Below are 18,222 nucleotides of genomic sequence, written 5' to 3'. Positions count from 1 at the left end.
CCCCCTCCCACAAACCATCACCTTCTGGGCTTCCCCCATCCCACCAGCTGCTGGGCCGATGCTCCATGCCCTGCCCAGGAACAGGGAATCCCCTCTTCCCATGACCGTGACCCACAGCAGACAGGTGACCCCCAAGGGTATGGTGACATCTGTGCCAAGCACACTAGTGCTTAGACTATGGACGGGCAGGGCCTCACCCCCACGGGACACACCTCTGTGCTATCAGCCTGCACTGGGCAGGCCACTCTCTCACCCCTTTTCAAGATGCCACAGGGGCATGTGTCCCCAAGGCGAACTCTCCCCATGTTCACAGGCCCCTACTGGAATGGAAGGCACCAGTAACTGTTGGACGGAAGCAGGTGTGAGGATGTTCGGCAAGGCCCGAGGTGCCAAGCAGAGGGGGACAGGCAGTTGAGAATCTCTCAGGGAGGTAGGGAGGTGGCAGGACTATGCATAAACCAAAGCTCCAACTTCCTGGGGCATGCTCCGCCGCGACCCTGTTGGACTTCACTTACAAAAATGCAAAGTCAAAGATAAAATGATTAAGAATTTCAAGATGGCGACCACACACCATTAAACCCCAGGCATAGGACCTCGTGCAACTGCACTGGCCATACGCCCATGGTGGCCTTGCTGGTGCCCCACCAAAGGTCCAGAAGCAAAAGTTTACTCTCGTTTTCCACATAAATCAGGCCCGTGTTTACGAAAATGATAGCAAAGGTGTGAGGCTGTCCTGGGAGAGGTGGGCACGAGGAGTCCTGTCCCACCTGTCAGCTGCGCCTCCCGTTGTTCTGCAAGGCAGAGCCTGCTTTGTCTCTAAAGGCTTCTGAAGCCCACCCTTCCGAACAATCATTTCAACCTACTACATTGTGCAAAGAGCCAATGCAGTGAGATGCAGGCAGAGTCTCGACAATCATGGAGACCCTCCCAAGCCTAACTTCTCCTGGGGATTTATTTTAAGTGTTAGAGAATTGGAAAGAGAGAGGATTGAGGAATAATTACATCGTAGGTGGCTCTGGGTTGATCATTCATAAAAACCGAGCCATTTCCAAAGTCGTTACTTTGCTGCAAGAATATAACCTGGCTGCTGAAAAGCGGGTTTCGTACGAACCTTGGCTTCTGGGTCACTATTGATACTGCAGGAATCGTCGTCATCAGCATGGGGGGCATTTCTAGGGAGAAAAACAGAAAGCTGGACTTAGAATTCTACTGCAAACTCCAGCTGCATGAAGCGATGCATGACGGCAGGTCCTGCCGATGTCCTACCTGAGTTTCAAAGATGCATAGCGGAGTGTCGCTCCTTCAAACTCTTTTAAACTGGGGTCCGGGTTAACTGTAGCTGCATGCAAATCCTAGAGGAAAATAGACCCCTGTTAATGGAGAAAGGGGGAAGGCCCGTGACGTGGCCTCAAATATCAAGGGGGAGAAGAGTCCTCCCGGCATGAGGCAGAGAGTGTATGTGAGCTTAGGCAGGAGAGGGCATGCAAGGACCGCTGGGTGCTGGCTCGGTGCAAGCCCCGGTTTGTACAAGACAACGGGGAGCCTGGGGCAACCGGCTTGCCGTCATTCACAACGGGACACATTAAATAAAGGCAACATGTGTGTGAGCTGGACATCCCTAGCAAGAAGCCCCATCACTGCGTCCCTGCAGAATGGATGATATTCATGAAGAAGAAAAAGATACAGCCACAGCCATGCAAAAAGGACGAAATATTAAATGATCTAGAATCTGACAATATACTTGCCTTCCAAATGTCACTATTAATCTTTCCCCCATTCAGAACAGCAAAATCACTCCATGGCTGTTTCTAGACATATAATTATTCACATAGGAAAAAGCACATTGATTTAAAAAAAAAAAAAAAAAGAAAGAAAGAAGAAAAGAAAAAAAAAACACAAGACACCGTTGTTAGCATTGATATTCACAGGATGGGTTAGGGAACAAATTCACTCTACCAGCAGCACGTTAGCTGCCTCTAGATCTAGATTATCACCTGCAGCCTAGAGCAAGGAGGACAGAGACGCAGTGTGCATTACTTACCACGGCAAACGCCTGAACACTATTAGCAGTCAGTGGTCTTCCACACGTGGCCTTAAAACCACACAATATGCTGTCAAGTACTAAATGCCTAGTGTGCCTAATTCCACAGAAAACCTTCTCTCTTCCGGTAACCAAACAGAACTGTCTTCTTGAGGTGGGGGTGGAATTAGGGATGGTGCCTGTCGATGTGCACATCTGAAAACTGGGGAATGTCCAGGGCCAAGGGCATGAAAAGCTGGGGCTCAAATTATTTTCACATAAAAGGAAAAAGGAGGACAATGAGAGGGAAAGAGGGATATAAGAAAACACAGCCCGACGGCCACATCTGCTGAGATTTAACCTGACAAAAAATAGCTCTACACAACCTAATGTAAACTCTTCAAAGTCATCAAAAGCTCTGCTTCTTTGCCACATAAGCTTCTTCATGAATTAGTATTTGATCACGAAAGGATTCTGTAAACATAATCGCAGAGCAAAGCACCAAGCCTTGCCTTGTTGGGAGAACGCTTGCGATAGGTTTTTGACTCTAAACACCCCTTTCCATTCACCTCAGGCGACAGGCCATGTTGTTTGTGGTCTTTTTCTTTTCTTCTATATTGAGTGAATATTCGAATATTTTTCATCTAACATTTGGGGAAATAAACGAAGCACACAAAACCCAGGGACAGCCTCGTGTATCTGTTCCACTGATGTGTCAGGCCCATAACCTCTCTTCTTGAATGATAAATCAACCATGGAGACTTTCCACCTAAGTCCCTTCAACTAAGGTTCTTTGAAAATGAGAAGGGAATAGTGACCCCTAATTTCTGCTCATGACATTAGTCTGATTTTGACACCCACTCAAAGCCAAAGCAGCTAAGTTCAAACGAGCCAGGTGTTGAAAGAGGTGTTCAGTCAACTCCATGGGACTCAACGAGAGCAGAGGCACTGCAAATACAAATTTGTCATCACTATCGCACAGCTGCTATCACTGTCACTCTCCTTTTTGGACTAAGCATCCGAACTGCAGGTTTTCCAAATAAAGTAGGACTTAGATCACTATATTTACTTTTTAAACAATCATCTGTCTTTCGTTGAGCAAAAGAGCAGGAATGCTGCCTCACCCTTTGCCTCTGTCCTTCCTCCATCCCCAAAAGCAGCATCCAGTTTTCACTGCTGAGAAAATTAATAACATAGGAGAGTCTTAACTTGTCAGCTGAGGTGACCTGTGAACCCCCTGAAATCAGGGTGGGGTTTTGTGTATGTGTGTTTCCTAGGGGAGAAGATCCTCAATTTTTCTCATTATCTGCAGAGGGGCCAGTAACTAAGAAAGGTTTTGAATCACCATTGCAGGGGTACTCATGATAAGGACGTGAAATACCAAGAATTCTGAGCTAGAATTTCTTTTTTTTTTTTTTAAAGGAAAACAAGCCTGTTTGATCCCAAATCATCATCACTGTTTACATGTGAGCAATATTTGTTTTTCACTTCAGTTGAATGTTGAAAAAGGATATCAGATGGTGAATTAGTAAGACTCCAGGTAATTATGTTCTTGTAGAAAAAAAAAAGAGTGGGTGTCTGATAAAAGGAATCTGAAATCAAATTATCCTCAACAGACACTGTGTGGGACTAGAAATAAAGAGTATTTTTGCAAAACAAGTATTCAGAAGAGTCTTTGGCATTTAATTAAAATAGTTCTCTGTATGTGTGTATGGTTTAACAATTTTTTAAAATGTATTTACCCTTTGGATGTTGGGTCCCTATAACATAAAGGTTGATTATAATTCTAAGACTGTATGAATCCAGCTCTTATGCTACGGAGACATGAGTCAGCTGGCAAATTTCCAAAATCACCTTTTGCAGATTTAAGTAAACAAAGGTCGTATACAGCAATTTTTCAAAAGCTAAAATAACATGGGTACTATTAAAGAAACCCTTTAGTACAAAACTCAATAAGGACTAACATGTTATGACTAGGACAAAAGACCCTTTTCCCTCCTATATTAAAAAACCCTCATTTTTAGAAATTCTCTTCCCTGTATAAGTGACCGTAATTTTCCTTTTTTAAAATTAAGGGCAACAAAAGATAAAAACCATCTGTCTTGAATTTTAAGAACTACATATTCTATTCATCTAATTTTTTTTAAATGTTTATTTATTGAGACAGAGTATGAGTGGGGGAGGGGCAGAGAGAGAGGGAGGCACAGAATCCCAAGCAGGCTCCAGGCTCCAAGCTGTCAGCACAGAGCCTGACATGGGGCTCGAACTCATGAACCATGATATCATGACCTGAGCCGAAGTTGGATGCTTAACCAACTGAGCCACCCAGGGGCCCCTCATCTAATTTTTTAAAGCGAGAATACACCACTTTAGCTAATAATTTTTTTAAAGAAAACAACCCAAAGAACTTGTTTGGTTCTCCAGAAAGTCTGCAGCCATCCCGGTCTGCAGTCTGCATGGTGGGAGTGAGAGGTGAAAGAAAGGGTGAGACAAAGAGAAAAACAGTGAGAGAGGGAAAGGCAGGTGGGCAATTTGCCTTAGGAAGGACAAGACTGACAGGGGAAAAGGCCAGTGAAGGAAGAACAGAGATCATTTTCCATGAGCAATGTCCCCCCAACTAATAATCTTGCAGGTGATGCAGCTAAATCTTGGCACAGTGGTGTTCTGGTGCCAGTTACAGGTGTTTCTCCGGGTGCTTCTCCCGACCTTGGCCAGGTGAAGCACCCCTTACCCTGATCAAAGTGACCATGCTGAATTCTGGGAGAGCTGTGGAGACTCTCAGCTCCTCAGAGGCGGTGTGTCCCTGATGACTGACCCAGCCCCTGGAGCATGGTGCTTATCATGACCCTCCATGACCTTTCAGCATGGTGCCATTCACGGCCACACAGCAGAATCTGTGTGAGGATGGACCCACGAAGGGAATCCAATTGTATACCTTGACTACTGAGAGTTTTCTTCTTCCTGATTTCTCTTCTGAGATCTTAGAAAGCAAGTCCACAAGTCAAACAGGAAGGCTGCCCTGCTCTTCTGCTGGAAGCAAGCTTACATCATGTTCTTGAGGATGTTCGAGGGGGAAGAGAAAGCCTCTAAGAAGTGGTATCAAAATGTAAGCTGGAGAGCAAACACGGAAGGTGAACCTGCCGAGAACCAGGCAGAGAGCAAAGCAAAAGAACGAACATTCCGTAGTGACTTTGACGGAAGGTAGAATCATCACCTCCACGGGCACTTCAGAAGTTCTGCAGCAAAGCCCGCATTCAAACCCTGCCTCTGCTCTCATCTGCTTTGTGACTTCAGCTCCTTGTCTATGAAATAGGGCTAAGAGGACCTCACCATCAGAGTGTGGGCAAACTGAGATTAAGAACACTAGCAATTAGCACAGGGACTGGCTGCCCGAAGGTGCCCAAGGTGGCAGTTTCCGTATCTTCTACTCTTTTCCATGGAGGAAAAAAAATAAGGCCATTTGTAAGAATAAAAAGTTTGGGGACCTATGGACGACAAAGTGTTAATGAATTATGCTTCTTCATCCTCTTTTGCCACGACTTGAGCCTCTGTATGTGTGGCCTTGATGATAAAAGACAGAGCACCTTAATCTTGGAACACGAAGGAACAGTCCAGGCGATGTTAATGAGCACTAAATTCATATATATGTGCATATTTTAAACTTCTTTTTAAAATGCATTCTGTGTTTTGTTGGATGTGACACTGTCTCAGAAGAATAGAGTGACGGTTTATCACACAAACATAACCCAGAGAAGTAATAAAAAAAAAAAAAAAAGAGAGAGAGAGAGAGAGAGAGAGTCAAACTAGCAAACAGACTGACAAACGCTTGAGGAACTAAATTAGTGTCTGTGAGCTAGGGGAGCGTCAGGAGCCCGGGGACACTAGTACTGGCTTTGCTGCGACAGTAAGTCAACTAAGAGCTCCCTCAGCTATGAAACTGGTTTATTCCTTCATTCAGCCAACATTTAATGAATATCACCCTGTACGAACCCTATGCCAGGTGCTGAGGACACAAAATGAGGGGGACAGGCCTTGACCCCCCGCCCCAAGGAGGGAGACTGACATGCCACCAGTTAATAATACTACAAAAAGACCCTATGGGATCAAGGGCTTTCAAAAAAAGTTCAGGGATGATCGCAATAATTCCCAGGAGAAGTAGGATGAGTCCAGAGAGGAGGTAACATATAAACAAAGACAGGGAGACGAGCTTCACCAGAGTGCCAGCTCTTGTACTTACTCAGCACAAAATCACCTGGAAAGCTTATGATAAAGGCAGATTTCCAGGTCCCACCCCTAGAGGGTCTAGCTCAGTGGCCTGGGGTAGGACCAAGGAATCAAAATATCCTACAAGCCTCAGAGGTCACCTTGGCCACAATCCTTGACCCACAGGCTCACAGGCTCAGAAATACTGCCATGGGAGTGCCTGGTTAGCTCAGTCGCTCAGGTGTCCAACTTCAACTCAGGTCATGATCTCACGGTTCATGAGTTCGAGCTCTGCATCGGGGTTTGTGCTGGACAGCTCGCAGCCCGCTTTGGATTCTGTGTCTCCCTCTCTCTCTGCCTCTCCCCAACTCTCTCTCAAAAATAAGTAAGACATTAAAAACAAACAAAAAAAAGCACTGACGAGGCCCTTCTTGAGGATTCTTGCCAGTCACGATTACTTGATCGGGTCAAGAAGCTCAGTAAAAAGATGCCAGAATAGCTCCTTTGTGTTTTCATCTTATTTCTAAGTGTATAAGAAATTCCACAGTTCTAATGTAATATGCGGATTTTCCCCTCCCAGGGGGTGAGCTGCTCAGGGCCCTGACAAACACCACGAGCGATGCAGCAAGAACAGAGCGAATTGTGATCAAGATCACAGTTCTGAGAAACGATTCCACCTTCCCTTGCTTCAGACCCACTTTCTCCTCCATCCTGTTTAAGGAACCAGGAAACACCTTCAGTTGAAAACACTGAAAGGCGAGACTTGCCTACAGGCCAACAGCTATTCATAAAAATATTTTGTGTGGCTCCCTCTTCTCTCTAAATTTCGACATCCAAGGAATTTGGAACAAATCAGTGGACTGAAGGGAGACTACTGTGGGCCAAATTTCAATAGCAAATGCTTCCTGAGCCGTTTATAAACTTCAGAAAATACTGCTGGCATGTACAGAGGAAATATTATCCACTGTGCTTGACACTTCCCTGGTGAACTTTGGAATGTGAAATGTAAAATCTGCAAACTGTAAGGAAGCCTTCAGTCCTAAACTTTTGTGAAGCAGAGTCAACAGATTTGGCACCAACTTGGAGTTTTTTGTTTTTTTTTTTTTAAACGAGCTCGGGGAAAAGCTGAATAAAATATGCGTTTCTAACACGACATATTACAAGTTTCTTTTCATCCTTAACATTTTGCTTTCTCTTGTGGTTCCAAATTAGTTGAAATAGAGTCTATTTAGGGATCAAAGAAACGGTGTCAGAGAAATAATCATTTCTCTTCCACTGTCATTATTAGCACCTGAGACAACGTTTTCAAGAGAAGTCATTTCCTAGCAGGCTCTGCTCGTGACGTGGCCCTCCCTTGGGCTGAGATTGGAGACTTGCCAAGTCTCCTGTAAATGGTGCAGTGAAGCCTGGGGTAGGTTGGGGGTCAGCGGATCTTCATTTGAGCCTGGCTCCACCCCCGTTCGGTGTGTGGCCTCGGGCAAGCTTCACCACGCTGTCTTAGTGTTGTCAAATGTAAAAAGTCAGTGACAACTACAGTACCAGCTGCAGAGGGTTTTACGAGGAGTCGAGGAGTTGTGAGATAAGCCATGAGCTCGGCACCATGAACACTCCATTACCCTTAGTGCCTCTGGTTTAACATCCGTGTCAGCGCCTGCACGTCCCGGGTATATGGCAGGCTGGGTTTGTCTCCAACTCCCCCTCCTCCTCTCTCTACCTGTTCATACCTTTGCTTCTGTGCTTTTAATTTACTGCCTTTTAAATGTGCTCAGTTCTTTTGCTTACGGCCTTACGCACAGGAGGGAAATGTGTATGAAGTCAACAACTGAAAGGCTGATCTGGAGAAAATATATTCCACTGATCTATTAAAGTGCTGGAGGGGCGTGGCTCTCTCTCTGAACCTTAAAATGACACATCTGTTAACAAACTGCCTTGGAGGGATAAGGGTCGACACAATGGCATGGTTAACAGCAGAAGAGAGGAATGAGACCAACAGCAAGGTGGAAACTGACACACTACTGGGGGCAGAGCATAATATCTAAAGTCAGAGAGGTAGGCACATGCCCATCCTACCCCAGCTGCATGGCTACTGAGCTCACTGAACTTCGGTTAACTCTTTTATTTATTTATTTTGAGAGAGAGAGAGATAGAGAGAGAGGCAGACAGAGAGGGAGAAAGAGAATCACAAGCAGCCTCCATACTGTCGGTACAGAGCCTGATTCTGATGTGGAGCTCGAACTCCGAACTGTGAGATCATGACCTGAGCCGAAATCGAGAGTCAGAGGTTTGACCAACTGAGCCACCTAGGTGCCCTCAGTTAACTCTTTTCTTCTTCTTCTTCTTCTTTTTTTTTTTTTTTTTTAATTTTTTAATGTTTTTTTTTTGAGAGAGAGAGAAAGAGACAGAGCATGAGCAGGGGAGGGGTAGGGAGAGGGGGAGACACTGAATCCGAAGCAGGCTCCAGGCTCTGAGCTGTCAGCACAGAACCTGACACAGGGCTCAATCCCACGAACTGTGAGATCATGACCTGAGCCAAAGTCAGATGCTTAACTGACTGAGACACCCAGGCGCCCCAACTCTTTTCTTAAATAAGGAATATATTAGCGGTCTTCTCCATCTTGAGGGGAACAAATGACACTTATGAAAATACACTGAAAACCACAATAAATCATGAATAGCAGCAGGGAGGCTGAGTGCTGTGGATACATTAGGGAAACATTAAACTCTAGGAGAGGAAGCAGGAAGCAAGAGCCATGGGACACAATCTGAGCCTGGAAAGGGGCCCTGAGTAATAGCTAGGATGGGAATGGGAAGCAGGTGTAGACAGAGGAAGAACAGGCATATGTGGGCATCAGAAGGAGGCCCAGGAATTAGAGGTGGACTCTGCTACCTGGTAATCTTCCTGAGGGTTCGCTGCCTATCTGTGATGCATTCTTCCCAAGATTTTCTGTAGAAAATGTGGAAACAAAAATCTGCCATATTAGTTGAAGAAATAAAAAATTCAAGTCACAGAAACTTGGGATGCCCTCCTTTGACTTTACCACACCCACACCTTGGTCTCGGGATGCAGGCTTCAAGAACTTCATCTCTTGCACGGAGGGAGGACAAGAGGTTCACTGGACAAAAGGGACATGTCAAAGGCCAATCTAACCTCTGGGACAAAGAGAAAGCGCAGTAGGCTGAGATCCTAAAGCCAAGGAGGTTGAGCGAGAACAACTATGGCCTAGGATTCAGGAGCATTCAGGATCTCTGAGTTCTAGATCCAATGGTGCCACCAGTCACGGACCTCTCTGTGCTTCAGCTTCCCTGTTTGTAATGTGTGGGGGGGGATCAGCTGATTCTTTCCCACCCTGACACTCCCCCCGCCCCCCCGCCATAGGGCACCCCCATGTGGTGAAGATGGTTAAAGGGTTGTAATAGGGGAATGAAGACCTGGAATGGAGAAAGAGATTCTAACAAAGATGCAAAGAGAAAAGAGGTACAGGAAAGAAAGAGAGAGGATGTCTGCTGTTAGTGAGCAGAGGCTGTGTCCTGGCTGGCTCCGCTTCTGGGAGGCCACTTGATGGTCCAGGGACAAATGCCAAGACGCAATTAGACTGAGACAGGAGAAGGACTCCACTTCATGCTAAGCTCTTTGAGGCTCATCTTTAACCCCCAGCAAACCTAACACAAGATGAGTAAATGAATGGAATTTGCTCAGTGAATAGGAACATTATGCCTCAATAAAGTCATCCAGTGATTAGCAACAAAATCCTATGTGGTTCAGTAATACTGAAGCATGTGCCTATCAGTGTCAGGTACCAACAAACCAAGGCCCTTGGCTATCACCGTGAGTAGAGCTCACCCCAACCCATTGTTTGAAAGATGGAGAGGGGTGCCTGGCTGGCTCAGTCCGTTAAACATAAAGCATTTGTCTGACTCTTGGTTTTGGCTCAGGTCATGATCTCATGGTCCATGACATCAAGCCCTGCACTGGGCTCTGTGCTGACAGCACGGAGCCTGCTTGGGATTCTTTCTCTCCCCCTCTCTCTCTCAAAATAAAAAAATAAACTTTAAAAAAAAAGAGAAAGAAAGAAAAATGGAGAATATGGGGCCTAGGCAGGGTAAGTGAGGTGCTGAAGCCCTGTAAGAGCAGGCATGTGATTGGAATGTAGATCTCACTGCCTCCCAGAGAAGACGAAATAAAGAACCACAGATGTAAGAAACAAGACACTGTCTACTTTCATGACAAGAAGGGTCATAATAGTTGCAAATATGGAGAGGAGCCTTGCAGGTGAGAGATGCAGGTTAGATGCCCTCTGTGTCCTCAAAGTAAAGGAAAATGGGTTGTTGAAAAAACAGAAGACTGTGGTCAGGCAGGCAGAAATGCCTGCGTGTTAGGGATCCAACTACTTTGCTGAAAAAAGCCATTACTTAATAGTGACCTTTTCCAACTGCAATTCTCTTGAATACTCAGTTATCAGGATTCACAAAGGTTAGCTGCAAGAATCTCTGTGTTAATAAATACCACGTGGAATTTTTTCAAGCTGCAATTCTTTGTTTAAACATCATATTTCTTCCTCATGGAGAGCAGAAATTTATGCTGCTATTTATGTCTAAAATAACATCACTTCTGCTAAATAAACAGATCCTTTAAAAAAATAGAAATCAAGCATTTGAAGGCTCTCAAGGGTTATTCCTGCAGACATCCCCTCCATGCAACCAAAAGGACCCAAGGCTAATAAGATATGCAGTAATTATAACACGTCTGGCCAAGAGACGTCCTTCTGTGTGTAAATATTTTATGGGGCAGCGCCATGCAATGGCACCTATGGAGTAAAGTATTGCCTCAGTGAGCCTCAGGGAATCTTAACCACTTCTCATTAATCAGCCTCTCTTAACTTTCTGTACCTAGAATGCTGTTTCAAGAAACCAAAAGCCACTAAAAAATGAAAACATCCCTGAAAGATGGTATTAACGCTATTTACACTAAGAGGAAGCATTTCTGCGGTTTCAAATGCAGCATGCATGATAATCAAAAACCTTACCTTGATGACCTGTTGGGGCAGAAGCAACAAGTCTAAAGAGAAATCACAAGTAACATCCACTCTACTAAGCTGTTAAAAAGATACTCCATTTTACCTCGTGCTCTGGGGTAGGAGATGGCGTTACAGAACTAAGTGACCCTTTTCTAGAACCATGGAGATCTGCTGGGGTGGAGACAGGGCGCTCCCACTGAGTGGTCCCTGTTGGTATGTGCCAATAATAGGTCCCAGCGACGTCAATGATTCTCTTCCAGCCAGGCGGCAAATCCGGATCGGTCTGAAAGGAGTGATCACTCCATATATCTGCTGGGAAATGGAAAATAAGAGGGTTTTATTAAAAGCGAAACAATTACAGTGTTCCAATTTCATCCCTAAGAGTTTGGAGAATCCCACAGGCAGATGCGTCCACAGCACTAATGAGAACTAAAGACATCCTATGGACACAGAGTATGGTAAAGGGGACGATAATGGAAAGAAACAAGAGAAGAACTGGAAAAGAAGATGGACACTTGAGAATACAGACATTAAGGACCCGTCATCAAGTCATCTTACAGCTTCAAGACTCCTGTGAACAACTTAAAAGCTCCATTAGCCGAAATCAACGACCCAAGCAAAATTTGCAAGGTTACAGGCAAAATCTACTGACTCCTTTATAAATCAGGAAGATTTACTGGTTGGCATCTTATACCGTTTTCAGCAATGGGTGGAACTCTTCTTTTCTTTAATCACTTTCCATAAATGAGTACTGTATTTATAGCTTTGCTTTTACAACTCCTCCCATTTGACTGTCCACATCTACAAAGTAGCAGTGTCTTTTCTAACACTCTACAATTTGAAATTGAGCACAGAAGATTCCTAAGGAAGGCAGACTAGAAAATCCCTGGAATTCAAGAAGGGACCAGACCGACTATAAAAACAGGTCACGAAGGAGGGTGAGTGTGAAATATGACAGAGAATGGTGGGGACTGTGGCGAAATGGAAAGCATGTGCGAAGTCCAAAGGCTTTCAAATTAAAAAAAATAATAATGTGTTATATTATGTATGTGTATAGCAGGGGGAGTATGTGTATAGCAGGGGGAGTAAAATACACATGTTGGGCAATTTCAGCGATCCCTGGCCTGTATCAATATTTTATCAGTTTACTGGGTAATTATTTGCTTTTTAAAAATCTCATTTTGGCCTTCTTTGAGTTGAATATGAAATGAGTGGGCAAGAAAAGAGGAGAGAGAAGGAAGCAGAGTAGGAAATCCATAAAGAAGGAGCCACCGTGGAGAAATCACAGGTAGCTGTATCAACATATGTACATATATAGGTAGTGAAACTTCAGAAACTTGTGCTTTAAATCTGAGGATCGCTTTTTTTCTAAGGATGAGACCTATGGGGCCACTCGTCAGAGGAGAAGCACGTGGGCTTTGCTCTGTGCAAATGCCATTGCATCACTGACTGTTACAGCGACAACAAGAAAAAAAGGAACCAAACAAAGAGGTTGATTAAGACTATGGGCACAGATGTGCATTCATGCGGTGGTTTGGCATCCCGGCATTCACTTTTCTCATTTAAATCTGCCAGGGGCAAAACTGCCACTTGTCTCAAATTATGATGGACATTCCCCCTCCCCCTACAGGAAATTAAGCATGATTACATAATTTCAACTTAACTAAAATTTTCAGAAACAACTTGAAACAAACATGTATACACTCCTTTGTCCTGTGTCCTTTTCAGTGGTGCGTAGGGGTTGTTTTTAGCATCTCAAGTGGGACAGGAAAAATAAAATACACAGGTCTCTGGATTAAGTTGGGAGAAAAACCTTGTCCCATTCTAGTGGTTTACAGAACCAAGCTTTGCGGCTTGAAACTCTTGAAAGGGCATAAAGAGGCTGCTAGTTACCATTTCTGTGGTTTTTGAGGTCTGAGGGTCTGAGTTTACACATTTACCCTTGTTGTCTCTACAGTTGGGACATAAGCACATAGGCAGGATACCACCTTCAGAATATGGAATCATGTTGGACCAAGGACAGAAAGCAACATCAGTGGCCTTTGGGTTTGGCTGTCTATCCAGAACCTTGAAGGCAGCAGAAGGGCTCTGGGCTGCATAGCGCTCTTCTGTCTGCAAACACACCTACCTGCCTATATTTGGTTTACATTCTGAGGCTCTGCTGAGATTTTGTTGGAATTAAAACAAAAAGGAGATTTCTTCTGGTGCTAAAAATTGATGATGATATGATTATGATAGAGGAAGTGAGGTTGGCACATTGACAGTATTATTAATACTGTCATGTATATGACAGTATTAATATATATATATACTATATTAGTATATATATTAGTAATATATAGTAATAGTAATATATTAGTAATATAATAGTAATATATATTATATATACATTATATATATACTATATTAGTATATATATATACTATATTATGACAGTATATATATATATACTATATTATATGACTATATATATAATATAGTATATGACAGTTCCAGAAACATGTATAGAATCCCTTCCACATCATCCCACACTGGGTTTTAAGGGACGTAAGCCCTTAAATGAGGGCAAAGAGACATCATATCTGTCTTGTTCATCATCATATTCCCAATACCTAGAATGGCAGGTGTTCAATAACAGTGAGTTGGATGGATAGACGGTGGATGGATGGATGGAAGGAACGAAGGAAGAAAGAATTAAGAAGGAGGGAAAAATAAATGACTGAATGAAGTCTTTGAATGGTGGGAATTGGAACTTAGCAAAAGAAGAATTCTGAAGAAATCAGTTCTGTGCAGTTTCACAAAACAGAGCAATTTCACAACCCCCAAGAATAGCAATGTCTACTTTCCTTGATGGTGTATCTGAATGTTCTTATGGATAAAAGGAAACATTATATGACAAATTGGAAAGAGTCCTGGGCTGGTGGCCAAGAGACTCTAAGTTGAGATTTTGGTTCTTTTTTTTTTTTTATTGATAGGTACCACAGGGAACACTAAGAAATATTCTGAGGCACCTCGGCCTCGTTACATTTCCTTTTGTTTAATCTTGTTAGCCCCCAATTTCCTTTGTTTTCCTACGTAAAATTAGGTACACACTTAAATAAGTACTTTGGACCTTATTCAACAGGTCAGTGGTTTTCAACTTTTATCAAAGTGGGAGGAAGACAGTGGTGTAGGCAGATGGAATCCCAGACCCCTCCAGGCCCTACTGACCACACCAGCACCATTTTTCAGTTTCCACTACTGGTCTTACATGTACGATTTTCCTTGAAAACAGAGATCAGGGTTTTGTTTGTTTGTTTTTGCTTAAAATAAAGTTTTACACCATAGCTAAAGCAAAAGTACAGTGGGGCCAAGACATCTGAACCCCAAGAAGCTGCTTCTGTCAACGATTATTCAAAATATTGCAAAGCAGCTTAAAATAGTTGAGTACCATAGTGCACATGGCATGAAGGAGGGCACGCAGACTAAATCAATATAGGAAAAATCTATAAACACCAGGTGATTAGAGGAGAGAGTTCCAACCCCTTCTGATTCTCAGAAAATTACTTTGTGTAGCTTTGCTGGAGACAAAGGAGCTGATGTTGCAGAAAGGAAATGGTTGCTGATAGTTTCAATGCCCTTCTGATTCTCAGCAGTTTTCTCACACTGAGTTGTCTGTCATGAGCCCCTTCTTGGCAGATCTGCTTAGAGTTCTGAAGTCTTGGTATTCTTAGTTTTTAGCGAGAACACACTGAAAGACCTCCATACTGGAGAACTCTTTTCTTTTGGGGTGAGTCACCGTGGAACAATAACCTTAGCAAGATCCATTAAGCACTGGCCAGCATAAAGCAAACCACAGGATTCCATCCCAGTTACCCAACGTCAGGATTGGAACTCAGACCAACTGTTGGTAGGGAGTGGGGTGACTTAAGGAAAGATTTATAGGAGAGTTAAAATGGAGAAATCTATAGAAAGCTGGAAGAGTATTTTTTTAATGTTCATTTTTGAGAGCGAGAGAGAGCGAGAGAGAGCGAGAGAGAGCGAGAGAGAGAGAGAGAGAGAGAGAGAGAGAGAGAGAACATGAGTGGGGGAGGGGCAGAGAGAGACGGAGACACAGAATCTGAAGCAGGCTCCAAGCTCTGAGCTGTCAGCACACAGCCTGATGCAGGGCTTGAACTCACAAACGGTGAGATCATGACCTGAGCCGAAGTCAGATGCTTAACCGACTGAGTCACCCAGGTGCCCAGCCTGAAGAGTGTTTTTAAATATTCCAGTAAAACTAGAAATCAGGGGAGTCAGCAAAGACTCTAAATACGGCACAACGCAGCCTGGCATGCAACCAAGTGTGAACTCCGTACGGGGCCTTTGTATTTTGGCTCAACTGCTCATTATTTGAACGACCTTCGCCAAGTTACTCAATCTCTTTGGGCTTCAGATGCTTATCTGTAAAATAGGGATCAAAACAGTGTCTACTCTGGATCACTGGACATTGTATAAAACACTCAGAATAAAGGTTGGCATAGTACAGGCATATTTACCACATAAATGTTCACTGTTATTGCTATTATTATACATCATAGGTCTCCAAAGCCAACAATAAAATAATATACTAAGTTCACCAAATCCACCATAAAAAAAATATTTTCATATGTCCAAAGGAAAATTCCCCCTATAGAATTTATGGGGCTATGTGATCATCATGGTTCAAAGAATAAAGATAAAAGAAGATAATCTTACGGTGACCCTTTCTCTAGAGAGAAGGTCCACCGGACTCCCTTAGCAGGGCTGGACTTTGAGGACCTGGGCAGGTCAGAGGAGACCAGACTCTACCCACCATGCCTTGCTGAGCTTCTGGCCTGGCTGGCCGGGGTTCTCCTTCGGCCGTACCTCCTCTTTCTTCAAATGTCTGTCTCTCAATTAATGTGGAAGGAAAAATGTAAATATTTCATAATTTTAAAAACAAAGATTCATGTCCCCTGTGGTCTACTTTAAAGCAGATTTACTAAATTTTTCCTAGGTTTCTCTCAAACACGAACCACCCCCAAATGAATAAAGTTGCCTTGTTTTGCAGGATTCCTGAATTTTTTCTCCCACGGTGGGTCTAGGCCCTTCATTACAAAAAAAAAAAAAAAAAAAAAGTTCTCTACCCATAAAGTAAAGCACATCTTCACATTACCACATTTAATGCTCACATCGATCCCAGCTCGAGGGCAAGGGAGGGACTATTAGCACGCCAGGACAAGAATCCAGGCCTTTCAAGGTTTAAACCCAACTGACATTAGTGCTGCCATGAGGTTCTGAAAGCTAGGAACAATACTGCTGTTAAGAGAACAAGTTACAAGGGGCCCAACACACATTGAAGGCTGAAGTACCCAGATCCTTTCTCACTTCTTTACTGCAGGAGCTCGTGGAGTCTCCACAGCTCCCCTATGAAGAACACACTATTGTAATCCCCTTTCTAAGGCTCAGGGAGGACAGCTGCTTGGTTTAAAGCCAAGGGGGTAAACTATGTCCCTATGTCTGGATGGAGTTACTTTTTCAGCCACCACCTGAGAGAAACCAGTATGGACAGCTTGGGGGAACGGAGAAGCTGTAAACGGTGGTGAAAACAAACGAAAAGAATGCAATGGCTGCAAGTCTGGTGCTAGGAGACCAGCCAGCTGACCTGACCAAGGTCAAACAGCTAATAAGTTGAGCACAAAGATCTGCCCCAAGGGGTTGGCCCTCAGCCCGCCTGGAGCCACCCTTGTCTGGGTACATCAACAGGAGGACACTTCCAGTGTAGGCTTTACACAGGATCCTCCTTTTTGTGCCTAATTCTGCTTTCAGTAATCCGGACAACCACTCCAGCTGGCCCCCTCCCCATCAGAAGCCTCAGGATCAAATTCCAACCTCAGGCCCACTGCAGAGACTAAGATTCCACCTATTTTCCCTCTTCCCCTCCGTATAGGATCTTGCGCCTAAGAGGCTTTCAGATCATCACTGCATCTCGCTGAAGGCACTGTCACAAGCTAACAGGACAGTTCAGCAGTAAGAGCTGAAAGCCACAGGTGTCCTTTCAAAGTGGCTCTGTGGCCCTTCGTTGTTTGTGGTTTTGTTCTGGAAGCAGAGCCTGGAAGTCAGGGTATAAAATGGCAAGACTGAGAGCCCCCAGAAAGTCCCTCTTTGTGTCGAGAGCCTCCTGGGGCCAAGAGCAATACTTGGCGTGGGAACAAGGAGCCCATCTGTGAGCAGCAAAGACCGGCGGCCCCTTCCAGCCACCTCAGGCGCCAGTGCCTGTGCTGTGGGCCTGGCTCCACTTTGGCTTCTTCTTCGCAGGGACCCGCTCCCCACACCCTTTCCCTGTGGAGATGTAGGTGAGGTAAGCCCAACTCTAATCATCCTCTCCCCAGGGCTCACTTGCAGGAGCCCAAGGGTCAAATGAAAACAAATTCGCATCCAGCAGCAGCTGGAAATTTCCTCTGCTGCTCCAGAGGCCACAGGAAGGAGGAATGGACGAGCTGAGATTCTAAATTTGGCAAGGTCTGCGGTGCAGAGCACAAAAGCTTCCCTCAGTTCCTCAGAATGGCACTCATTCCCTTCCTCCACCTTTGTGTACCCAGTGCCTTTGATGTGCAAGGCATGGGGTGAGGGGGGCAGCAGGAAAGAGTAGAAGGAGTAATTCATTCAACAAATATTTCCGGTCTACTCTGTGCCAGGCATTGTTTTAGGGCTGGGGATGCATGGGGTCACCAGTTAGATCTGGTCCTGCACTGGTGACGTGGGGCAGTGGTTCTCAAGCATAAGAGTCACCTGGAGAACCTGCTAGAAGCAACAACTGGGTATCACCCCAGAGTTTCTGGCTCAGCAGGTCTGGGGTAGGGTCTAAGAATCTGCATTTCCAGCAATTCCCAGGTGATGCTGACTCCACGGTGCTGGTTTGGGACCATGCTTTTAAGAACCATTGGCCTAAGAAAACAGAAAAGGTAGTAATTCTTCCCCATCCAACTCCACCTGGCACCTGGT

The 18,222-nt window shown here is 44.4% G+C and overlaps 1 protein-coding gene across 9 annotated transcripts in view; it reads right to left on the bottom strand.

Annotated features, from left to right (window-relative positions):
- Positions 1–18,222, bottom strand: part of APBB2 (amyloid beta precursor protein binding family B member 2) — a 383,779-nt gene that overhangs the window by 115,559 nt on the left and 249,998 nt on the right. For 5 of the 9 annotated variants that reach the window (XM_058722758.1, XM_058722762.1, XM_058722760.1 and 2 more), the window contains 4 exons: positions 11,342–11,550; positions 1,746–1,808; positions 1,267–1,352; positions 1,112–1,172 (listed from right to left, as the gene is read on the bottom strand). In XM_058722758.1, coding sequence (XP_058578741.1) covers positions 1,112–1,172; positions 1,267–1,352; positions 1,746–1,808; positions 11,342–11,550 — 419 coding nt within the window. The remainder of the gene's footprint in view (positions 1–1,111; positions 1,173–1,266; positions 1,353–1,745; positions 1,809–11,341; positions 11,551–18,222) is intronic. The other 4 variants (XM_058722766.1, XM_058722767.1, XM_058722761.1 and 1 more) reach the window with 3 other exon arrangements.

The sequence above is a fragment of the Neofelis nebulosa genome, chromosome 3, assembly GCF_028018385.1.
Source record: "Neofelis nebulosa isolate mNeoNeb1 chromosome 3, mNeoNeb1.pri, whole genome shotgun sequence".
Taxonomy (NCBI): domain Eukaryota; kingdom Metazoa; phylum Chordata; class Mammalia; order Carnivora; family Felidae; genus Neofelis; species Neofelis nebulosa.
Note: the sequence above shows the minus strand (reverse complement) of the source record. Positions and strands in the feature narration are given on the sequence as shown.